Here is a 25,158-nt window from a genome sequence, read left to right on the forward strand (position 1 = left end):
CGATCATAAGATTTAACAACTGAAATGGCTATGATAAATAATAAACCCTTTTAACCAGAAATTATATGCAACTCAAAGTAAGAAGAAATTTGACAGAATGAGCATTTAACAGAACTGGTGGATGGGACACGTGTGTGTGTGTGTGTGTGTGTGTGTGTGTGTGTGTGTGGGGGGGGGTTCATCATAGGAAAGCATTATAGAGCATAAGAGAGTGTTTAAGTGTAGGGTCCTGTTCCATGCAGAAGACCAGATCTCGGAAAGTCACACGCGTTGGAACTTTGTGACAAGTTCTCTGTGCATATAAACCCAGCACCTGAGAAAGAGACAGTCTTAAAACTGACCAAACTAGTACCAGCCATCTTGCTTCCTCTTCCACTTGCTACCTGGCTATGCTGATGGCTCTGTAGCACATTCTGCTCTAAAAGATAAAAAAGTAAAAACTCCCGAGGCAGAGAAGATTCAAGACCATTTGGGTAATCTTGTTCAAAGGCTTATGGTTAATATCTGCAATGCAAACACACACACACACACACACACACACTTTGTTCATTATCATACCTTTCTGCCTGAGGGAAGCAGAATTAAACCACTAATTAAAAATGAATTAAACTAAACTAAATACACAAAGCTTAACTCTTTTGTTAAGTCACTCCTCCACTCCCTTTCCCCCAAGAAACCAAGCTAATGATACCAACATTAAGTGAAAAACATGCTACTTCCCTCCCCTTGAGACAATACATCCCCTTATCCCTTCATACATTTACATGTTGGGTGTACGTTTGTCTAGCATTAAATTATCTTGGATCGTGTATTCTATGGCATGGTCATTGTGGGCAAGTGACAGCTTAGCGGTGGAGAAGGCACCTACCTTAAAACAGGAAGCGCCTATTTACAAAAAACATTATTAACCCCTTGCGAAAAACACACGCTCGCACTTCAGTTGTAGCTGTGGAGAGTGCCTGATAAAATTAAAGTCAGCGCCGCTCCAGGCACATGCAAACTATGCTCTGAAAGCAAGCTCAGCAGAGAGCCAAAAAGTAGATGCTGTGAAATATACAAACGTGCCAGGCTCAGTCTCTACAAACTAAACACCCCTCCTCCTCCTCACACACACGGAGGTGGTTGTGTAAACATTTCAGTACCTGGCTTGCCCCAGGCCCAGGGGCCTCCAGAGGTTTCCTCTTACGGGGCCCAAGAGCCGCCAGCGCAGCCAAGTTAGCGTCTCTGTGCTGCATCTGAGCAAGTTCCAGCTGCTGTATCTGAGAGAGAGAGAGCGCAATGTTTGAGAAGCACAGAAAAAAAACACCGCCATAGGGAAGGGTCTACGTACTGGCCGCTGATTTTAGAGGAATTTGGTTGGTTTTGAGCAGTCAAGTTGCTTCAGTACATTTACAAATTCATATTGTTAGTAGCCACAGTAATAAACAGATGAGTACTAGACAGACAAGTAAATGTTCCACTACCAACTCTACCATACCATGACACTACCTTCACATTTGACATCTTACGCATTTGGCAGACACCCTTACCCAGAGTGACTTAGAATGTTAGAGGTAGACAAGTGTAGTGTTAGGAGTCTTGCCCAAGGACTCTTATTGGTGTAGCATTAAGCACTTTCCCAGATGGAGACTGAAGTCCAGGCCCCCACAGGAGAGGCAGTTTTATTACTCACTAAACCATACCAACCACATTTCACTACATGATGTGGTATGTTTCAGATCATGAGCCATTGCTCCGGTTCCCTTCCTTCTTTCGGTCCATCAGACTTAGAACAAGAGTTCCACAGCCTTTTGTATATAGGGGCCTTATGGCAAACTAACATGGTATTTCATGGCCCTAAATCTCAGCAACCTCATATCAGGCATCTTGCTTTAGAGACGCCTGCTTTCTCTCCAACCTGTTGTCTGGCTGTGCAACATCTGGTTTGGTGAACCTTGGGTGAAAGGGTTTAACTTGTTGATTGAGAGTCTTGTTCAGTCAGTCACACACCACTGTGGTCCTCCATGATCTACGAGGCTGTTTGCTCTCGCTAAGGTCACCAGTGCATTCTTGCTTTATACCCGACTGTCCAAGCTGTGCCTCTGATTTATTGTGATTTTTTTTTATACATCTCAGGATGGTCTGCATTACTGGCATGGACATTTCCTCACCATTATGTTAAGACTATAAATCTAGGTATAAATTTGAAGACTACTCTTATCCCAGCAGTAAAAATGATGTGTATAAAAACCCATTAGACAACCATGATAAAGTTTTACCAGCTCAACATCCGCAAACAGATCACTACCATGCCACTTTCACTGCTGTTCTGAAAATGGCCAACCCTCCCAGTCAGCAGTGAGCCTGTGATTAGAAACTGACCAGTGATGAACAGGGTAAAGTATGACTGACATTATGTGGCAATACATGGGTTAAAAAGTCTCCTGGTAAAGTGAGTGCAGATGCAAGACAGGTGTTTCTAATAAAGCAGGTGACGATATAGCTTCTGAAAGCAACTCAAACTGAAATTCACTTTACCTTTAAATTATAAGATGAAATTCTATACTTTAACTTCATCATTTCATTTTAAACCCAGTGTGCTATAAAGAGTACATAACCAAACAACCACTTGTCTGTAGCTCAAGTTTCAGAATAACCAAATCTATAACCAAACTTTGATTCGTCAGTGTTGTGTCTTCCATGAAGACCTAACACTATACTCACACTCAGTTTAGATGCCTTTTATTCTGCTCCCACACACACACACCCCCCACCCCCTCTCACAGTCTAGAGGTCTTTCATTCTGCTCCCTGTATAGCCTCAGGCTTCAATTTCTGCTCCAATTAAACTCAATTAAAATTAGCTCCCAATCAGAAAAACACTAGTCTCTAGGGTTTGTGGCATGTGTGTGGCACACATATGGTTAGACATAACCATTACAACTGCCTTGGAGGCACCCAGCAGCTCAAACACAGGTAGCAGTGGAACATGCATTACACATACACACCAACCAACCTCTTTTGCTCTCTGTTTTAGCCTAATCTGTTCAGGGTCTTCACTGCTGAAACGGCTCTGGAAGCAAAAGAAACACAAAATGACTGGACACTACTCTCAAACTGTTACACGAGCACACTCATGTGCATGCAGACACGTGCTCAGTCTCTACCTTAGCAACGCGCAGCAGTGTCTCCCTCTCTTCCTCCTCTCTCCTCCTCTTCTCCATTTTCTCCAGCTGCTCCAAAAATCTCATCTGAGAACGTGCATCATCGGTCTGGCTGTGTCGCCAGTCATCCTAATCACAACCCCCCCCACACACACACATACACAATGTAACCTACCATTTAAAAATCAGCGAGTTACTTCAAGTACTTTCTAGACAAACTACCAGAGTGGGTGCTTCATAGCCTTGCTATATGTCACTCACTGGTGGTGGTGGTGGTACACTAGATATGGATGAAAGTGTCAAGTAATGTGTGACACTTGGACCCAAGTGTGCATATCGTGCTGGAATGTACCCTATAAGAGATATTACGATGCTGTGCTATAGCAGTGAGCTTTTCCAGCAGATCGCGGAGTCTCTCCTGTGTGGCATGAGAGAGTATGCCAAGCACATCTGGATTCACCTCAACACCCAGAGAACTACCTATACACACACACACACAGAGTTAATTTTACACACACAAAAAAACATGTCACTCAGAACATGGACTTGAGGCCTAAAGGCATTCAAATAGAAAAACGGTCCAAAACTGACATCAAAATATTTTCACATATTTTCATAAATGCTGCCAAGTTCTTCTTGGTGATGGTTGTGCATGATGGGGGGGGAGGGGGGGGGGACAAAACAGCTCAGCCCAGCAGAAGAAACTGAAGAGAGTAATTTCCACATGTAAAACCAATTAAAAATAAATTAAGGTTAAGATGTATTTTTAACCACTTTCCAGGATGATGTCGTACATCCCACAAACTGACTTCAGACTTCTTAAACTTATGCTTGCACCATCAGCAAGCAAACGCAGTCTAAATGAAAGCTAGCTAATTATTTGTGCATCCTACACCTTTATTGCCATTATTATTATTAATGGTTTTTACATTATTTATGGTAAGATTTTAATGACCAAAGTTAATCATCATCATCATCATCAACTATGCATACATTTAGTATCTACTACATCATTACATCTCAACCAGGGAATTGTCTGCGGCTATTTTTCTACAGTGATATTTGCTGCAATTGCCACATTTACGTAGGGCTAGGCAGGAAGTGTTGCTATTGCTTTTGGTTCTGCTTGCTCAGTAGACAGACATGTGCAAACCCTCTGTAATCATCTCGTTTGGCCTCTCTTTCTGATGTAGGCCGTGTTCCTGCAAGGCCTAGTCTGTCTCATTTCCAGATACTTCTTCGTTCTCTCCTCCACCCCATGGCTCCCCTACCTCCCGGCTACTTTGCTCCATGTCCCCCCCCCCCCATTTATTTTGATCAGCACAGAGGAGGGGATTCCTGCCACTCTGACAACTCTGCACTGGTCCATAGTCATTAGTATACCGATTGAGCAGAACAGCCTCGTCAGAGATACTGCTGATCAAAGCAGGCCTCTCTCCTCTGTTTCACATAACAGCCCTTGACATGAGAGAGCGAGAGCGAGCTACAGGAAACCAAGAGATGGAAGCAAAGATTCATGGGGTTTATGTACGCAATGACAAGAGGCAAGTTCCACTAAGCAGTGTGAGGCCTCTGTGTGGTGGTGGTTTGGGCTCGTGTGATGCTGCAGTTACCGATGCGCGTCACTCCCTGCTGCAGCACGGCCACATGCAGAAAGGGCTCGTCCCTGCAAGAGCGAACCACCGCACCCACCAGCTCAGAGCTGCAGGCCAGAATACGAGCACTTTCCTCGTTCAGGTTCACCCCTGCCATGGAGGCCACATCATTGATATCGTCATCATCCCTAATTGCAGGAAAACACAAGAATAGGAGATGAGTTGTATGTGTTCTGCTTCTTAATGTGCTGTACCTATGAAGAGCCATTTACAGGTTTCAACTTATCTAGGTCTCGACGGAGACAAAGTGCAAAGCGGAGCAGGAGAGAGCAGTGTGGCAGCGTCATTACCGGAAGGAGCTTGGGGTGCTGTCCTTGAAGCCGTTTGCGTACACCGCTGGAGGTGGTACACAGCAGCGGGCTTTAGATGCCTGGAGGGAGCTGGGCCTTCCCGAAGCCCCTGTGAGAAATAAACCTCCAACACACACACACACATATATATATATATATATATATATATATATATATATCCACCCCAATGGAGAGGTCAGTGTGTTCCAGCAGCTTCTATGAACATAGATGTAAAAGACTGGGCCACCGAGACCACAAATAGATTAGCACCGAACCATTCTGCATCAGACATGGGAAAAGGGGGCGAAAGTGTACCTGATGGTTGTGCTTTGGTTTGAATGGCCATCGGCTTTGCCTGTGTGCGGTTCTGTGCAGACAGCACAACACATGGGGAGGTCGTCAGGGGCTGTCTGACAACCACTCCTTTGGTTTTCTGGATCACCTGACCAAGCAGAGGGAAAGACTGGTAGTCTGTCCTTTTAACTAATTATAGTACACTGAGCACATATGGAATTACACAGCTGAAGAGGACATCAAAGCCAACTTCTGCTTTATAGAGTCTAGAGGGATATTCTTGATGTCTTGTCAATGTTCAACATTTGATGACATTTTTTAAGAGTTCCTCGGGCATGAGAAAAATGGGTTGGGGCACTCTTGCAGATATCCTCAGATCCAAACAAATACGCCAAACAGAATTTGGATATTAGATTATGAGAAAACAAATCACATTATTTGAAAATGACAGTGTGAAGTGTGAGATAAGAGGAGACTGGTGGCTATAAGTGAATTAGACTGAAGCGTGGGCGGCAGGGACTTAACCAGAGAATGAAGACAAATTGAGGAGAAAATGTCATAAAAATGAGTCACACTTCAGAAAGTGGTGGTCTCTCTCTCACTCCTTCCAACACACAGAGGAGAACTCATGCAGAACTACTTTACTTAGTACCCACAATAACAAAGCATTACACTGGGAATAGCTGGTAAGTGATTATGACTGGTAACTGTAAATTTCTGGACAATTAGTATACTATCAAAACAAACCCTCTGATTTTGGGAGGTGGGGAAAGACATTTTACATTTGAAATCTAATTTGACTGAATGCTTGTTAGAGCTTATATTAAACACTGTTAATATTCACACAACTAAATTCAAATTTTGTTTGTATAGTGCTTTTACAACTTGGGCTCAGATCATTAATATGCCAAGTGCAACAACAGTCTAAACAGAGAAAAGGCCAAGACTCAAAGCAAATCCAGCCTCCTGGGGGCCATACTGGAGAGTAAAATTTGACAACGAGAACAGAAACAATTACAGAACCTAAGACTACTGGATAACAGCTTTCAACAATTACTTAATGTGTTTTGGACAAATTTACTTGGAATTGGTACTGGAACTGGAACTGGGCTTACCAGCTGTGGGGCGGTGGCTTGCGTTCCAGCCCGAGGAGGCTGCGAGGTGGTGGGGGAGGAGAGGCTGAGTTTCTGGGTGGTGCTGCTGGCTGTGGAGGTAGAGGTGGGTTTGGGCTGGTCACACTGCTGAATGAAGAGCTGAGGATTGGGCGTGAGCTGACGCACAGCGGGCAGGCTCCTCTGGAGACAGGACATGCCATCTATTCCCCTCAATGATCCGTCTCTATATTAAACGTAGCAAAAGACTGGCAAACAGATCATACCTTAAGAAAAGGCACCAGGTATGGCTGAGGGGAGGATTTGAGTTCCACGTAGAGTTTTTGGGTGAACTCTTCTGCATCCATTTGGCCATCCTTGAAGAGACAACACATTAGAGCTAGAGCATCCCTTTGAAGCAGGAACATGACTACAGGAACACAGTGTAATGTCACACCAGCAGGTCCTTGACCAGAGCTCGAACGTTCTGCGCCATGTTCGCAGAGCGAGTGCCACTGGAGGCAAGCTTCATCAGAGTGACCAGGAAGTTCTTGCATTTCTTCACATTTTCCAGTGTCTCCTGTAGTGCAATACCAAATGAATGCATTTCAGCGCAGCAAATTATGCCATGATCTGCTCATGAACACTGGTAACATTCACAGGTGTGACACACACACACACACACGGATGGAGAACTGTTTTCACAGAAGATCTCCACTCACAGCTGTAACAGTGATTGGTTCAGAAGGTTTGCTCATGCTTGGTTTGATAGGAACATTAGGGGGGAGATTTCGAGGGCCGCTGCCAACCGGATGGACGGTTTGCATCACCAATGGGGAAAGAGATGACTTTCCGGCACACTGCAAACCAAAAAAAATGACATGAACCAGATCTCCAGCATTTAAGCATCTTGCATATCAATGACCATCTTCAGTGGTGCATAACTATTGCTACCTTCACTGTTGATGTACTGGTAACAGAAGTAGCACTGATGGTTCTCTGGTTAGCCCCTGTGGAGGTACTGCTAGAAAGCTTCTGAGTGGCTTTAATGATGGTGGTCCCTGTGGCAGAGTTTGGCCCAAGGCCAGTAGCTCCTAAGACTGAAGATGGTTTACTGACAGTGGTCCCTGTGGCAGAGCTTGGCCCAAGGCCAGTAGTTACTGCAGATGGTTTAATGATGGTATTCCCCATGGTGGAGGAAGGTTTGATTAGGGAGGCCACCGTGGTGGAAGTGGGCTTCAGGACGGCTGTTCCTACAGTGGAAGCAGGTTTTATTATGGTGGCCACAGTCGCAGACGAAGGTGGGAGAGATACTCTGATGATAGATGTGGCTGGGGCATTTGCCTGTGAACAGGATAAAGCGTAATTGACATTTAATTCAAAATATTAAAACAAGAAGTGTGCAAATAGTGTAAACAGGACCACTGTGGGCATTCACAAAATTTTTAAAGTAGCCACCAAGTACACTGAACAGTTATAACACACAAAATGCTCATGCACGCACACACGCGCTAGCACGCACAGGCACACACACACACACACACACACACACACACACACACACACACACCTGCTGGGGTCTTATAGTTGTAGTGACACCAGGCGGTTTGGGAACTAATCCATGAGCTTGAGCTTGAGCCAAAGCCTGCTGGGATACGAACATCAACTGCCCGCTGTCACTGCGAATTAAAACCATGCCTAGACCCCCACACCCACAAAACCACCACATATTAAACAATTTGGAAAGTTTGGAAAACACCACATTTACAAAATATCCATGCAAAATAACTGCATATTAAAATAATTGCTATGTGCAGTATCTGTAAAATGGCAGTAACACAAACCTTGTGGAATGTGGAAGTTGGCAGGTAGTTGAATAGAGGTGGTCTGAGGGCTGGGTGCCACAGTTACAGTCTGGTGTGGAGTAGATGCCCTCGGTAATGCCACTATTGCCCCTCGCAGCGCAGCTGGGCCCCTGGTCTGGTTCTGTGTAACAGAGACTCCCCCAGGAATGGGTGTTCCAAGCCCCTGCACACCGGACCTAGCAGCCCCATTAGCTGCTGGTACCACCACCAGTGGGGTGGTGGATCTGATGGCTGCATGGCTCAGTATGATCTTTGGAGCAGGAGGCACAGAGGCAGATGTGGAGTTTCCTGGCGCCACGGCCACAGCAGGCTTTGAGGGCATGGTGCAAGGGGCATCAGGACTGGCAGCTTCCTCGTCACATGCATCACCTGGCTCTAGGGATTGACTTTTGCTTTCCTCCGAAATTACTGACTGCCTTGTTAAATTAAGAGACGCGCTCGTCACATCGGCATTAAGGGGTAGCCGTGCATTTTGTTCGTGAGTCGACAGGGACTGTGAAGGCCCTTCCGTTTTCGGTAGGTGCGCGTCGCGTCTTGCGTTAGACGCGTCTGCACTACGCGTCTCTACAGCTCGGCTCCTGGGCGACTCGTAGCTTTTTCCAGGCGACTTATCTTCTGTCATTCCGAAGCCGATTGCGGTTTCGTTTGAAGTCATAATACATCATTTAAGTGTAATAACATTTACTAATTAACCGTTTAACGCTTGATGTCAAAAGACGTTATTTGGAACTTGTTTCAACGACGATTTTTGGTACACCAACAGCCATAGCTTTTACTACGGTGTTTGCAAAACACACGCCTCTTCTAAAATCAGCTGGGTGCAGAACAACGTCTGTCCATCAGGTGCTGGAGTTTCCACTTAATGGCAGTTATTTATAATGTCACTGTCCGAAGCCTGCGGTGGCGCGGCTGTTAAGAACCCCTACACCCAATCAAGCTTAAACCGTTTCCTTAATTCAATTGACTGCTTTTGGACTTTGACCTGCAGGCCTGGTTGTTTATCCTTGATTCCGTCATGTCTAATTAAAAAAATTAGCCTACTTTAGCATTTGTATGAAAGAGAGTCGTATCTGTAAAACGCATAATCGAAAAATACATATTCCGTCATGTTGAAAATAACATACGGCATGCAAAGGAAGTCATTTGATTTTTTATTCTCATATTAACTGTGAAAAACGTCGCCTGCGACTTGATATTTACTGAAGCGAATTATTCTGTTTGGCATACAGTGAAGACTATCTAAATAAGCAAAATATTGTTTAGTTGAGCAGAGTGTAATATTTTTCATGCTGTTAAAGAAAAGGATAAAAGTTTTGGATAGCGTGAACAGTACAGTTACGTGGTTACAGTTCTGTGTGGATAATCAAGGGGCTTTAATGTTGCATGGGGCAAGACGATTTGTAGTTATGGTACTTTTATTAACCACATCACATTACATTATTCTCTAGAAATTATTCTCAGTGTATTTTCAGGAAATGACAGTATCCAGACATATTCTCCATCTTTATTTTTCGGACTGACATGTATAAAAATCCTGACTCTGCCCTTTTATTTATTTTACAGTAGAAATATATCCCGGGCTTATTTTATATCCCCTTACATATTCAGAGACAGATGTTATAGTTTTAACAAATATCAAATATGCAAATAGCTGATGTTTCATCACACAATGACTGGCTTCACAGGCTTTTAACCTTAATCCACTTTTGTTTACATTTGCTTGGTTGCTTTAAATGAATGTGAAGAAATTAACTTTGGAGGAAAAAAAATGGTTCAGAACAGAAGCATGTCACCAGCAATCAAATTATTCCCCACAACCCACACAATGCGTACCTTTTTTCCATTATGTGAAAAAAATCAAAAACAATTTACAGAACAAATACATCCCTGGCATCTTAATCTATTTAGTTTAGTCTGGGCTAGATCTCCCAGAGAGCAAACTCTGTTATTTAATGTGTGTGTGTGTGTGTGTGATTAATTAGTGTTAGGTCTCTTCATGGAGACAGCTCTGACAACTCAAAATTTAGTGTGCGAGTTGAGGAGAGAGAGAGAGAGAGAGAGTGTGTGTGTGTGTGTGTGTGTGTGTGGTGTGTGAGTGTGAGTGTGAGTGTGTGTGAGAATGAGTGTGTTTACAGGATACAGAGTCCTTGATTGGATTGTTTCTCTAATTCTTTTGATTCCACCAGGGAAGATGATTCTAGCAAACACAAGTGGAAAAGTTTTAAAACAAACCTTTGCCTTGCTGTAATCTCATTTTTGATGTATGAAGGATTGTGCATAATTAGGGAAGTGGCAATCCAAAATACCAGACTTTTACCTTTGCATTTTAATTTTGAAATCTTGCTTGTTGTATATATCTGTCATATATACTTGAAGGGCTGCAGCATAAACAGCCCTGTAGCTGCGACTATCGTTTTAAAAAGGCCTTCCCTTTCTACAGTGTGTTGGTATGCCTCTGGCTATTAATCCAGTGGCTCTTGTTTAATTCGAATGACTGAGGTTGTGACCCCACGCTGACCTCGCTTGACCTCTCTCCGTAGGACATACTCGCTGAACTGAGATGAGTCCACTCCGCCTCCACAGGAACCAGCAATCTCAAAACCTCTCTGTTGAAGCCGCTCCAGAACCTCACACACACACACACACACACATACATATACACACACACACACACACACACACAGAGAGTTAATCTCGTTTTCACATCTGCATTACATAGAACATTATCAACAGTAATATAATCCAATGACTAAAAGACCCAATATGGCTTTGAATAAAAATCACTATTAAACTGTACATAAAAATGCACATTGAAAGTGATAAAAAGCATCTAAGCAGACTACAGACCTAATAAATCCAGATGCTAGAAACATCACACACACACACACACACACACACACACACACACACACACACTTCTTTCTCTGTCCTCCAGATCTTCACTCCACAGGGCTGTGAGATTGCATTTCATTAGAATACCCTTAGGCTGTCTGTTCTCTCTCTCTCTCTCTCTCTCTCTCTCTCTCTCTCTCTCTCTCTCCATTCTCTTTCCTTCTTTCCCTCAATCTCCCCTTTACTTCCAGCTGCCTCTCTCTGTCTTCTGTTCTCTTCTTTTATGCACTCTCCTCTCTTCAAACACTTTTCTTCGGCCTCCTCTCTCTGTCAGTTGTTGTATGCTTATCTTTATAACCTCTTGTCTCTGTTCTTCTCGCCTTTTCTTGCTATTTTTGGCTCCTCCTCCATGTTCCATTAGATTGGCTGCAGGTGCCAAAGGCCAGAAGATTTAATAACTAAACAGGATTAGACAACCTTACACACACATACACACACAGTGCAAAATCTAAAACGTATTGTTCTTTAATTGGCCTTTTACTGAGGTTTGTTGGCTTTCTGTAGTAACAGCTCTGTGCCCAATAAACACTCAGGTCACCCTGGATGTCCTAATAGAATCAGTGCAAATGCACATCAGGCCTACATATCACTGTAGAAGTGGATGTAACTGCTGCACTGTTAAGTGGAGGATGCAATTGTACAGCAGTAGTGCACTGTGCAATTAGTACTGCATGTGCACATGTGATAAACTGTGCAGGATAGTAGTGTTAGTGCCTAAAGAATTTTAAAACACAATCTGTATGCAGTATGTGCTATGACCTACCTGCACAGAGTTGAGGTGGCAGTATCCGTTAAGAGGGAACCGGATGACGTGAGTGGAGTCGTGGTTCCACCCCGCATTGACTGAGTTGCACATGACGTCGCCGATCTCGGGGAAGATGTCCTCGATGAGTGCCTTGTCACCGCTTAGTGAGATCCTCTCGCCCAGCTCAGGGGCAACACGCACCACCACACACTCGCACGGGCGTGTCACCCACCCAGAGTCACGCTCGCAACGCCAGCGCTCCAGTTCGGCCTGCAGAGGCTGCAGCTGGAAATACCGTGCCTCCTCGTACAGCAGAGAGTAGTCCTGTACACCGCACACACAAGCACGTCGTAAAGCGGGTCTGACTGTACTTTTCAACAGACAGCAGTGGACACATAGGCCTGATTGGCCTGTGCAGCAGTGTGAGTGTACATTGAATTATGGTCTATTGGGAATTAAATCAAAATATCAAATGGATTCAATTTAAGATTATGCAAATTTAACTGATGACTAAAATATTGTGAACTGAATTAGAGTGAGTCTCCTGTATTACGTGCCCTGGCAGGAAGTAAAACCAGGTGTGAAGCAGTGGGCTGAGCTCACCTTAAAGTCGTCCGGGATGAGCAGTTTGGAGGTCCTGAGGAAATTGAGGATGTAGCGAAACATGTGGCCATCGCGGTCGATGAAATAGTGCTGCTTCAGACTATCTAGCACGATGGGCTCCGTGCCATCAAACAGACGTCCGATCCTGAGAGGGAACGGGTGCAAGCGAGAGAGGAGGAGAGGATATCAGAGATAGTTAGTACTCAGATATCTGCGGCCAGTATGTTTACAGTACTTGTGAATTAAGTGTGTGCTAAAAATCCCACACATATTTTTTTTCAGATGAACACACTTGGAGCTTGCCACGTGAGGGAGGTACTCTACTAAGCTACGTGCCAGTGTGGGCATCTGTGTACATGTGCTACTTGTCTTCTAACAGCAGGCAAGCTTGACAAGACTTCTCATTCACCACAGATGCCACGGCTCCCCCTTAAGCCCTTGGGAGTGTGCGCGAGTGCGCTCGCGCGCGCACACACACACACAGACACACACACAGACACACACACAGACACACACACTTCTGCGTCATTATCAGACATCAGCATCACAGTGGGCAGCCCATGTTGTGTCTGCTGTTGCAGATGGCATGGTTGCATGCATGCCTATGCCGACACCATTGTCATAGCGATGAGGTTTGCGATGTTGTAGCCAAAGGTGGGATGGAACACAGCTGCATAGATCGCTTATGGCTCCTGACTACAACCCATTAGACAAGCCTCATGCCCGGCTGAACGCCGTATGAACAACGGGAAGCTGTGAGACACAGGGGTAAACCAGTAAGTGCTCTGAGGGTTGGGGAGGGTTGTTGAGGTATAGCTTACGGCACAGAACTAGAGTGTCCTGCTGAAGGCTGCCAAACGCTCTGAGGTGCAGTGGGAGTTTGAGGCACCATCAGGTTTAGTGAGATTCCTTCTTTAGCTCGGTCTTACACTTACTTCTGGCATTCTCTTGGACACCGTGAAATCGAGCATATTAGATTTAGTGTGTCTCCATGAGATTCTATGAGACTCTCAGAGAGTGTGAAAGATTGTGTGAGACTATGAGACACTGAGACTCTAAGTTTAAGACTTAGTAAAACATGTATGAAACTATGTAATTTTCTATTAACCTGGATGAGTCAGTATAAGACTGTGAGACCATGTGAGACCATGTGAGACCATGTGAGACTGCGTGAGACTGTATGAGATTGCCAGAGGTGGTATTGAGAGGGAAACTGCATGAGTGGCAGTGCTCTGCTGGCTGGAGACTCAGTGCTGTAGGCTCCTTTCTGTCTTTCCTCTCATCTTTGACTCATTCAGCAGCCACGAGACATTAATGCTCCCTGGCACTGCAGAATTATACCGGTCAGCAAGCTAATGAGCACCGACAAGACAGATGGACACGCACCCTCTCATGCTCAGCCATAAATGAGGTAAAGGACAAACGACATGCGTGTGAACCGCACATTCAAACCCAGACAACAAGACGTCGGTTTTAAAGAAGCAACACAAAGGTTCAGAAACAATTATAGATGACAGATGTATCACAGGAAAAGGGGATAGAACAAAGAACTGACATCAGGAATAGTTAGAAATACACTAAAATGGGGTCTGGAGTTTTCAGATGTACAGAAAAACAGACATACAGTCCAAGAATAAGCTGCTCTGAACAGCTCAGACTGGAGTTTGCTAGCTAGAATCTTGTTACTATTTCATTATTAATAGAGTTGTATTGTGAGATGTGTGTGTGTGTGTGTTTACCTGGATTCTGGGTATTTGGTGAGCGTGGCGAGGCTACTGGTGTACATGTGTCCGCCTACATCGATGTGCACTGGAGCGTTGGCCTTGGTGAGCTGAGCTGGTGTCGGGATGCCCGCTGTGCCCAGCGGGGAGGCTGGCGAGGGCGCCAAGAGCGGCCGGGTCGACATTGCCACACTGCTGCTGCGGTGCTCCTGACACCACACACACACACACACACACACACACACACACAGACACAGACACACACACACACACAGACACACACACACACACACACACCGACACACACACACACAGACACACAGACACACACACCACACACACACAGACACACACACACCACACACACACACACACCGACACACACACACCACACACACACACACACCGACACACACACACCACACACACACACACACCGACACACACACCACACACACACACACACACACACACAGAGAGACACACACACACACAGACAGACAGACAGACACACACACACACACACCACACACACACACACACACACACACACAGACACACACAGAGACACACACACACACACACACGCACACAACAATCATCTGATGTGGAGTTGGTTGTTGTAGTTATTTGGCAAGGATAGCTGATCTGAAACAATGTAGTGTCCAGGGTGCAGGCGGGAAAAAAGGGCTGGTTGATAATTAAGTGGCGATGACACACACCTTCTTGGACACAGCGCCTGTGCTTATATGTGTAGGTATGAGAGAGAGAGAGAGAGAGAGAGAGAGAGAGAGAGAGAGAGAGAGAGAGAGAGAGAGAGAGGGAGACAGACAGACAGTTGGACAGTCAGGCCCTGGGGGCAGAAAACATGTCCCTGTGGGACTGCAGTGAATGTTCACTCCCCTTAATGGCTTGTGTGACCATGTGACGAGAGGACAGTGCTGAATTTAGGCCACAGCACTGCCAAACAAGAGAGGTGAAAATGACTTTTAAAAAAGCACCATCCATATCCAGGCGAGACCCAAACAATAGCACAATATTCACTGGTACCACCTACTATTTATATCACTACTAGTTTAGCAGTGATCCCACTAATGGTCTGTAAATTTGCCGTCAGCAGGTAATTATAGGTATTAGTGTGGCTGTGCTATAATTGTCCTCATTAGTATGTGTGAGGATGGTGCAGCTTTGTCTCAGATAATATCTGCTTGTGCTGTGCAAAAGCTCCTGGCCAAATCTCAGTGGTCAGCATTTGCTGAAGCACAGTGCAACAGCCACAGGCATTCTTGCTCTTCTAAAGATGAAAAAAGTAAACAAACCACACAACATAAGTGTTGTTAGTGCTGCCGCATATCAGAGTCCATTTAGTTGTGAGTGCAGTAATTTTGTTGGAGTCTGACTGTCTCCGAAGATGAACCATGCAGAGAAGACAAATTCTACAAGCTTGCTTCTACAGTGACCTGAAAAATAAGCATTACGTCTCAGTAGTCATGCACACTGTGTGCTAAAGCATCACGCTGTCAGCCTGCTATAGTACAGCACTGATAAAGAAAGTGCAAAACAGGCTGTACAAAGAATGCGGATGCAACTCATAAAGCTTTTGGCAAAAGCACCATGGGCCAGGGATGCGTTTTCAAGCCTTTGATGGACTTACTGCCATATTAGATGAGTTTTTAATGCTCTGTTTGGATTAATATCACACTGCTATATAGTGTGTTTTGTTTGAGGTCGTATTGTTTGGAGCCCTGGGATATGCTAGCTACACAAATCAAATTAGTATTTTAGGACCTTTATCTAAATATGGTTTTTGACCATATACAAACAAATATGTATGTGTGTGTTCTTCTATGTGGTGGTGTAAAAACACACACATAAATACACACACAGTACATGCCTATGGGTAATGGTTGTGAGAGTTTGCTCACTTGTCTGTTGCTAATACAGTTTAATAGGTCTCTTCCATCAGTCTGACAGGGTGAAGGCAATTTTCACCCACTTCCTCCAGTTCACATGAAGCCCTTTTCCGCTGCCAATAACCCTGTAACCCCACAGTACCGCAGACAGCCACAGTATGCTTGGCTATGTCACATGGCTGTGCTTGATTGGCCAGTGCATTAAACTGCAACGAGAGCAACAGAGATTCCACTATCCTTCACTTTAGTGGAGCACTGTACCCATACAAAACTCTGGGCGCAAACATAACATGGTGTGTCTGGAACTTGAAGCTAGTGAAACCCTGTCTCGTTACTATGGTAGTGATTAAGAATAAGACATGCCACGGACTGGCTTTTCCACAACCTTTACAATTCTACCAGATACATGAATAGACTGTGATACTCGTATTGCATGAATGTGTATGTGCATGAGAGAGAGAGAGAGAGAGAGACAGAGAGAGACAGAGAGAGAGAGGGATATAGGGGAAGGATACAGTGGGAAGGAGGAATCTGTTCTATTACAGACAACTGTTGTATTACCACACTGTTGTTAAGCTATTTTCAGCTACAGTAAATTGATGTTAAAAATACAGCAAAAATTGTTCCTACATTGTACCAGGTACCATATGCCTTTACTGTAGGCTGATTTTGAGCCAGAACCGAACCCAGTCCAGCCAGTATTAGAGGAAAACTTAAGAATGGACCTTGCAAACTTGCAACTCCCCAACTTCAAATATGTCAGACACTCACCAATATTACACGACATTCTGAGATCGGTCAAAATGAGACGTCAAAGCATCCACTGGATTTAAGAAAAAAAAAATGCATTCATCACAAATGAAGATACTTATGGAAAGCAAAATCACTTTGAAACACTGCGTTTGACCGTGGAAGGTTTGACGTTATAGCCTGTTATTGAACTTTCTCTCTGCAACAGCGCACCACTAAAGGCGACTAAAACTGTTATTACCTGCGCTGGCAGCGCGAGTGTGGGTTCTCCGTTGTGCTCGCGCACTGTGACAGCAGACGGCGCAGGACCAGTCCCGAGCGTGATCACAACCGGAGGGTCTGCGCGCTCTGCGGGCGGACGAACGCACCGTCTTTTCGGAGAGGCGTCGGGCCCCGGTCCTGCGACGTCTACCGGACTGACCTGTGCGCGCGGACGCTTGCACAGTTCACGCGGCTTGAGGTCCGGCGTGTCCTCGGAACTCCGCACACAGGGCAGCACGAGCTGGAAACGATGCTGCCGTTCGCTTCCGTTGACCGTTTCCGGGGCAACGTGCAGAGGCGCTAACTTTGACCCGATGCCCGCGATGCTGTTGAGTGTTGCTATGGAGACGGCGCCAATGCAGTGGTTGGTGTAGGTTTTTGACAGCTTGGCGGCCCGCGAGAGCATCTGCATCCTCGTGCCGAGCAGGTTTTTGCCGATAGCCTTGTTTTCGTACCACGTCGTGTCCCTCTCGCTGCAGTGGTCGCGCGGACGCTGGAAAAAAGCTTTGCACAAGGGATTGCGCTTCGAGAGGTACTTGACGAAGCTTGCGTAAGGGCAAAACTCGGTGCCGGTTTCATACATGCGGGGGAGGCTGTCGTCGTCGCTGTCCGATCTCTTCTTAGTCCAGGACGCGGAGCGAGATTTGTGATATGGTCCGAGCGCCTTGAAGTACACAAACTTTCTCCCGTCCTCGTCTATCGCGAGCCCGAAGGAGTCCTCCTCCAGCTCTCGCTGGTTCTCCCGTCCCCGGGTGCAGAAGTACATGCATGTCTCAAACCACACTTTGTTTAGCAGCCCAAAGGGAGAGTTCGCGCTGAACACCGCCGAGGTGTAGAGTCTTCTCAGGTCGGCGCGCGTGATCGCCTGTTTCTGCACCACGGGACCAGCCCCCTGCTCCTCCAGTTTGCGGATAACCGCGGCGAGCGCCAGGTTGGCGCTGCGCAACTCGGGGTCCTTGGTTAGGTCCAGCGTGCGGCAAAAGGGGGGCTCATTCAGGTAGCGGTTGAGGGAACTCCGAATGCTGATAAGGGAGGACTTACTATACAGCTGCCCGCTTTTGGAGCGCGCCTCCGAGTAGAAAGAGCGCAGCACCTTGCACAGCGCGTGTTTGTCCATGCTCTCGAAGTCCGTGCTCTGGGCTTTCTCGCTCAGGTATTCCCTGAAGATCCGGACCGCGTACCGGGTGGCCAAGCGCGTATTCTCGCTCAGCCTAGAGCGATCGGACGGGGAGCGACGCATGTCTCCCTCATTGTCCGAGTCAAGCGCTGCGAGGAGAAGCGGGTCTCCTGCCACCGACTCCAGCTCGTCCCCGCAGCGCCGGTCCGTACTCCGCATAAGGACCGCTTCCCTGGTCTCCACGGTAGCGCAGCTTTGGGGCTCCCCACTCTCCCAGTCTCCCAGCTCGCCTTCCTCCTCAGACTCTTCCCCTTCTTCGCCCGTGATCTGGATCTCCTGGATCTCTCCCTCCTCTTCCTCCTCTCCCTCACCTTCGTCCCTCTCCCTTTGCCCTGACACTGGGTTCGTCTCGTCGCTACAGCAGCGGTCCCCGCTGCCAGGCATTCTCGCCATATTGCAGTCTGAGAGTGTATGAGTCCCGGGGCAGTGCGCATGCGCTATATTGGACCGCAGAGCTGAGAGCTTTTTTGTGTGTTTTAGTGACCTTCAGCTACGAACTCAGGCACGCGCTCTTAAAGGTGCAGCGAGAAGGGAGTATTCCCAAAATTAAATCTACACACCAATCTCTCTCTCCCTCTCACACACACCCACCTACCCACCCACACAAGCATACACATGTGAATACAAAATGAGAAAACCTATATTGGACCGTTTTTGTTTCAACAAACATTTAACTCTTTCCTATTATGTTTCAACAAACAACATAATGCAGTAATCTCTGAAATACCTGCATGCATGCGTGCGCTCGTGCACACACACACACACACACACACACACACACACACACACACACACGCACGCACGCACGCACACACACACAATTACAGTGCCATGCCCCACAGACAGGCTTCTCCTAAAAGCTCCCAGCAAGAGATTTTATATAATGCTGTGGCAATGCTGTATATTATTCTTCTCCGAGTCCCTGTGGGGGCTTTGTGATTAATGTGCTCTTCTGTGCATAAGGTAATGCAACATGTGTTCATTTTATGAAGAATCTAATCAGTCTTTATATTTATTGTGTTCAAGAATGACCTGTTCAGGTCAGTTGCTTTGTAAATGGCAGCCTGGATAACTTTATAAACTTTAAAATGTGTTCTGTGGTTATTCATCTTGGCACTTATACTACCACATGCTGGCTTTCTACAATAAAGGTTACAGTACATGGCACATGATACTATACAGTAAGTGCTTTTACAGTGTATACCTGTTTGAGTCTGGGGTGCTTTATATTAAGCCAACGTCTTTCTAGGGTCAGACTTTACTGAGTGCACTATATCCTGAAGAATACATTACTATACGAAACCTTTCCCAACCCTTTCCCTCATTACAACTTTATTTAGTTACGGTGTATGAATGTACAGCCACGTGACTGTAACCTGCATACTTGGTTCCGTTCTCTGCTCATAACCCAGTGCGTGTATGGATATTGCAAAGCTTAAGTGTGTAACCACATGAGTTTAACACGTGATTCTACTCTCCAATCTCTGCAAAGAACTATTTTAAGAATATGCCCATCAATGTGGTCATACACAGGTTGCATATGACTTTGCTATTAGACAGCGTTATGTTTTAGAGATGGCGCTTGGTCTAAAGTCAAGATAGTCTCACATGCCATGAAGAGACATGTTAGTGTCAGCAGTAGGTCAGGGAAAAGGTATTGATCTGAACACTGACTGGTTCTTGGGGCAGGGAGGCCACAACCAGTATAAAGATGGGGCCCTCCTTGACTAAAAGAGAGAAAAAAAGGACTATGAGAAATGACAGAGCCACAGAGTTCATGGTACCATGCTGAAACTCCATGAGACTGTTTTCATTCCTTTGGGGAGATAACAGACTGGAAACCTCATGAGAGCGAAGACAAGAGAGGGTGTGTTGAAGTTTTTCTCCTTTCTTTCTTTTTTGTATTACTCAAGACTGAATGAGATGAATATTTTGTGGACTATTTAGTCCATTAATTCTTAATTTTTCCTCTTTTTTCCCCAGTTTATCAAATTTTGTGAATCATCATTTCAGTCGCCATGAAACACACAGACTCTCACAGAGATTCTCAGTCCCTTTTGCTGAAGAAAACTGTCCTGACAGGTAATTTTTACACATTACTGTGAACATTTTTTTAAAGCTGTACATAGAAAAATGTAAGTAATTTTTTTGTTTTGTTTGTCATTAGCTTTTAGGGTGACAGTTCAGATTGTGGAGCAGAACTCAGGATGCAGTACGGAGACGTGAAAATATGTTGTAATTTCCTTTGCAACTATATAAGGAACATGGAATTTGTGGAAGAGCTGACAATTGAATGGTTATAATACACATGATTCTAATCTGAATTTCATTCTCTTTTGTTCAGGGTTCCATCTGACAGAAGCCATAAATAAGACTGCTGATCTGCTTCATTAAATACTAATACAAACTTTGCACAACTTGTTTAACCTCTTTCAATCCTGTTTGCACAGTCGCATTACTACCAGTAGTAGCTCTCATATGTTATCCAGAGATCCTCCTGTGTGGATAAGCTTCCATTTTAAAACGAGAAGCTTCGATTCTTTTGTCTCGTTCTGCCATTTCTGCCTGCAGCCATGTCACCAGAAACAGCTATGACATCTCTCAAAGGAGCAAGAAGGGGGCGGGGGGCCGCTTCTCCTCTCCTTACGTTTTAAATTCTCGTTAGTGGAGCCCATTTCACACCTAGCTACCCAATTAGCAATTAGCCGAGCTTTAAAGTGGAGTCCTGAGCCAGGGCCCTGATCTGGGCCTGATTTGTATGCACTTTGTGCAGATGGTGATAAGAGAGAGAGAGGCAGAATACATGTATAGTTTTAAATTTAATTTCATAATCATTTGCATGCCAGGGTGGCCTGAGGGTGTGAGGGAAAATAACATGCCCGTTCTTCAAACGGCCCCTCAGACTCGTTATGTGGCTGTGCGGAGGATTGGAGGGGGCTTTTTTTTCATGTGCAGGCAGGTAATGTGTTCCCTGACTAATCTACAGTGATAGAGAAGTTCAGAAGAACCACTTTTTAAAACAGGAGCAAAAAAAAAAAAAAAAACAGACAGAACGTAGCGTCACAAATCGCCTCTCGCTTTAAGGCGCTGTGGAAATGAACACAGAGGTGCGATAGAGCTACAGACACCACCAGAGCCCTGGGCCGTCGTGAAAGGGTGAAGCTTAAGCGTGTGTGTGTGTGTGTGTGTGTGTGTGTGAGGAAAGGTGTCAGACTGTAGAGGGCATACACAAGTAACAGCAGTAAAGCATTAGTATAAAAACCTGCATGTGGAAGGGAACAATGTAAGCCAGGTGTTACAGTATCATATATAGAGTGGAGACTGGCACAGGACGTCCTGCTGTAGCATCTGAGGGCACTTGTGCAGTGGTGACATCTTACTGGCCACTGTTGCTCACAGTGTTCTTTGTCATTACCGGCCGAATCAGACTTTCTGGGGCTTCTGAGCTTTAATGGGCAACTTCATGTCACTTTCTCCAACTTCACCACACACTCTTACAGCCTGCCTCCAATTCAACTGGCTGAGGAATGTCTGACCTACCCATCAGAACTCTCCATGCGTGTGCAATTCACACTTATAAGCCAGGTTGGAGCTAGGAGAAGATAACTAACTCAGAAAGGCATTCTTGACACCTTATGCTCTCTAAAACTTAATCTCATCCATATTCATAGGGAAGAATACTAGTGTGGAGAGAGAGAGAGAGAGAGAGAGAGAGAGAGAGAGAGAGAGCGAGAGTGTATGTGTGTGTGAGAGAGAGAGAGAGAGAGAGAGAGAGAGAGAGAGAGAGAGAGAGAGAGAGAGTGTGTGTGTTAGTGTGTGTGCGAGTAGGATTAGCACCGGTGCTTGAGATGCTTCCAAGCTCATATTACTATGTTGAATATTCTAGAACTCAGCAGCTAAGTCCAGCAACTACACTAAACTATTCACTGCATAAAACTTTATGTGAATCTAGGAAGAAGAGTCCCCTCTGACAAACCCAGCATGCACTTATATACTTAACTTTTTTCAGTTTTTTGTGCAGGCAAATGTTTGCCCATGGCAAGAAAAATCTGAATGTCTATTCTATATGGTCCAATTAAGACAATACTCCAGCTACCACACAAAAGCATGACAGTTATTTTGATAATTTCTCACAATCATCCCTATCTCTCTCTCTCTCTCTCTCTCTCTCTCACGCTCACGCTCACGCACACACACGCACACACACACACACACACACACACACACACACACACACAGAAACAAGATACAGACTGATATCACACCATACTGACATTGTTTCCCCAGGTAAGGAACAGCCTGTCACTCTTTTCTTTAATGAGCATATGATACAATATTAATAACACATCAAACAAATGGATCACCCAGAGGCAACAGTTATATACACAGACAGACAGGCTCTCTCTCTCTCACACACACACACACACACGTCAACAATAACAAACCACGCAGATCTCGTCTTTGGCTTTGTGCTATGAAAGTCACTGCTCCACATCACCGCCATAAGTGACCCAATTACTGCAATGGCACTGTCACAGAGGACTGTATAATGACCAAAGAGATATAGAGAATGAAGAGTGTGAGTCTCATACACTTAAAAACAACAAAATGCTTGATTAAACCTGAATCTATACTGAGGAAGATTCTTGAAAACGACTGTGATACTCCCTTCTTCCACATGAGGAAAAAAAAACCCACCAACAAATAAATGAGGATGCATCAAGTAGTTCTTGCACTGCAGAGGGAGCGTTGACCCAGGCACGCTTGGTGAAGCCGCTTTGAAGCTGCCAGTGTGACCGAGCGCGTGGAGCCCAGGCTGGTGCACAGCCCCCTGCCAGGCTTAGCACAATGGAGGAGAACGACATGCTATCAGCAGAGCGTGAAAGGAGGCCTGTGGTGAGTGCCAGGCTTCAGTCTTGCACTCTGCGTCTGCCCAGCTGGCACGGCAGTCGGCGCCACAGGCAGAAATGCCAGAAGACGACGGCCTACACGTGACCCACTGGCACTGGCGTGACACCAGCATACACAACCTACACGAATAAACCAGTACCATTACAGTTACGAGACCGGGACTCGAATACACTGGGAATTTTATTGAAATAATAAGACACTGGACTGAAATATCACAAGAATTAGCAGGATTTCAATATTTCGTTCATTTTGTATGTGTGTGGTAGGGGTGACAATAATAATTCAATGTTGATTGTGCTACATCATAGACCCGTAAACGGGAGCCATCACGGAAAATCAGACTGATTCAAATTCCCCGGGGCGCCCCTTAGCCTGGCCATAGGCTTTGGAAATGTACTCGTACTTTATTAAATGCCAGACAGTTAGCATTTGTTAGACCAACACTAGACCAGCACTTGCACGTTAAACACCGCTAAAGTACATATAGTGTTGTCATATATATATATATATATATATATATATATATATATATATATATATATATATATATATATATATATATATATATATATTAACAAAAAAATATTAACATGACCTCAGAAGAAGGCAAATACTAGCCAGATAAATAATAAGACATGACTGGCTGCCTATCGTATAAAGAGTACTGTATTGCTGAAAGATGTCAGATCAGTAAATAACACTGAATGGCGATTAATTGCACAAAGAATAAAACTTAAATCGGAGGAATTTCATCACCGAGAAAATTCATATTTACGAGCACAAATCTAATGACAACAATATCACGGCACCCATGCCGAAACAATCCAATTCATGTGTACTAGACTAGTTTTGCGATGACCATATTTGATCCCTTCTCGCAGATCTGCTGTTTGCTGAGGCTCTGCTTGCAGCGCACAGCGGAGAGACGGAGGGCGTCACGCTTCGGTAGGCTGCACAGGCTACGCTGAGAAGCAGGTTACGGGCGAGACATCCCGGGCACTCTCTCTTTATTGACTGCTCCGTTGCGTCTCTTCCTTTCGTGCAGGTAAATCGCGCCATACGGAAAAAGAACTATATGAACATTTTTTGTTCGCAACGCAGTGGTTCTCTGGCACATGCGTAAACGAAACTGCGCGCTAAAGTCCTAGCCACTGCCTCGCGTGGAGGGGAAAAAAAGACACACACACACACACACACACGAAAAACCGAATCTCGCGCCCCTCACCTGGAACATGGGACATCCAGCGATGCGCCACCTCTCTGCGTTTCGCCGAGACACCGCTTCTGATCCGCGCCCCTCGCTACAGCGTTGAGGAATGTAGAGAAGCGAAGGTAGATGAAGCAGAATTCAGAGATTAGCTCCGGGGGCTTCACAGCCCCTCTGGGCACAGACCCGGATACAGCGCACGCAGCCGCCCCCGCCAGTCTCTGCTCGAAAGGCTTGCTGTAGAATTAACAGATCATAATAACAAGCTACTGGCAATGCGCGCAAAATCGGAGGTTTTTCTCTTTTCTGAACAAGGAATGTAAAAATGCCTTTGATTTTATTTTATGCGTGTAAAACATGCGCGCTCCTTCCTCCACCTCGCCTCGCGCTGCCAGGGAGGCAGATTTGAATCGTTATGATTAGGTTTGATGGAACGTTGCCGGAGGCAGTTCCTGCAAACGGGGTGGACTATGCGCGTGAGTGCACGTGCAACGGGAAAAGCATCAGAATTGAGGTATTACACAGATTTATTTTATAGTTTTATTTATCTCACACGGCTCCGACGACAACTGATATTTTCTTTGTGGTTTGGGTTTACTTTTGTTAGTCGCTGCTACATTATTAATCATGAATGAACAGCT

At 45.3% G+C, this 25,158-nt stretch overlaps 2 protein-coding genes across 3 annotated transcripts; both read right to left on the reverse strand.

Annotated features, from left to right (window-relative positions):
• Positions 1 to 181: 181 nt before the first annotated feature.
• taf4b (TAF4B RNA polymerase II, TATA box binding protein (TBP)-associated factor) lies at positions 182 to 8,959 on the reverse strand. Its single transcript, XM_035524397.1, has 16 exons — positions 8,317 to 8,959; positions 8,037 to 8,170; positions 7,624 to 7,816; positions 7,427 to 7,572; positions 7,195 to 7,332; positions 6,930 to 7,052; positions 6,760 to 6,849; positions 6,497 to 6,676; positions 5,403 to 5,529; positions 5,088 to 5,196; positions 4,756 to 4,925; positions 3,495 to 3,622; positions 3,146 to 3,271; positions 2,995 to 3,051; positions 1,143 to 1,259; positions 182 to 313 (listed from the first exon to the last, which is right to left on the reverse strand). The coding sequence occupies exons 1-16, from the start codon at positions 8,957 to 8,959 to the stop codon at positions 182 to 184; spliced, it is 2,613 nt and encodes an 870-aa protein (XP_035380290.1).
• Positions 8,960 to 9,735: 776 nt separating this feature from the next.
• Positions 9,736 to 24,806, reverse strand: kctd1 (potassium channel tetramerization domain containing 1). 2 transcript variants are annotated; one of them, XM_027025139.2, is made up of 5 exons: positions 24,536 to 24,806; positions 14,317 to 14,507; positions 12,578 to 12,722; positions 11,993 to 12,298; positions 9,736 to 10,964 (listed from the first exon to the last, which is right to left on the reverse strand). In XM_027025139.2, the coding sequence occupies exons 1-5, from the start codon at positions 24,542 to 24,544 to the stop codon at positions 10,800 to 10,802; spliced, it is 816 nt and encodes a 271-aa protein (XP_026880940.1). In that variant the 5' UTR covers positions 24,545 to 24,806; the 3' UTR covers positions 9,736 to 10,799. The 2 variants fall into 2 exon arrangements, with proteins under 2 accessions (XP_026880940.1, XP_035380418.1); XM_035524525.1 differs by lacking the exon at positions 24,536 to 24,806 and adding an exon at positions 17,203 to 17,405.
• Between the last annotated feature and the right edge of the window lie 352 nt (positions 24,807 to 25,158).

Source organism: Electrophorus electricus, chromosome 3 (assembly GCF_013358815.1).
Source record: "Electrophorus electricus isolate fEleEle1 chromosome 3, fEleEle1.pri, whole genome shotgun sequence".
Taxonomy (NCBI): domain Eukaryota; kingdom Metazoa; phylum Chordata; class Actinopteri; order Gymnotiformes; family Gymnotidae; genus Electrophorus; species Electrophorus electricus.

Coding starts and splice junctions, on each gene's coding strand:
- taf4b (XM_035524397.1), bottom strand. CDS start 8,959: ATGACAGAAGATAAGTCGCCTGGAAAAAGCTACGAGTCGCCCAGGAGC. Junction 8,171..8,316: donor CAACTTCCACATTCCACAAG/GTTTGTGTTACT, acceptor GTGGGGGTCTAG/GCATGGTTTTAATTCGCAGT. Junction 7,053..7,194: donor AACCAATCACTGTTACAGCT/GTGAGTGGAGAT, acceptor ATTGCACTACAG/GAGACACTGGAAAATGTGAA.
- kctd1 (XM_027025139.2), bottom strand. Junction 12,299..12,577: donor TCATCCCGGACGACTTTAAG/GTGAGCTCAGCC, acceptor TGCGGTGTACAG/GACTACTCTCTGCTGTACGA. Junction 10,965..11,992: donor GCCACCTCAACTCTGTGCAG/GTAGGTCATAGC, acceptor TGTGTGTGTGAG/GTTCTGGAGCGGCTTCAACA.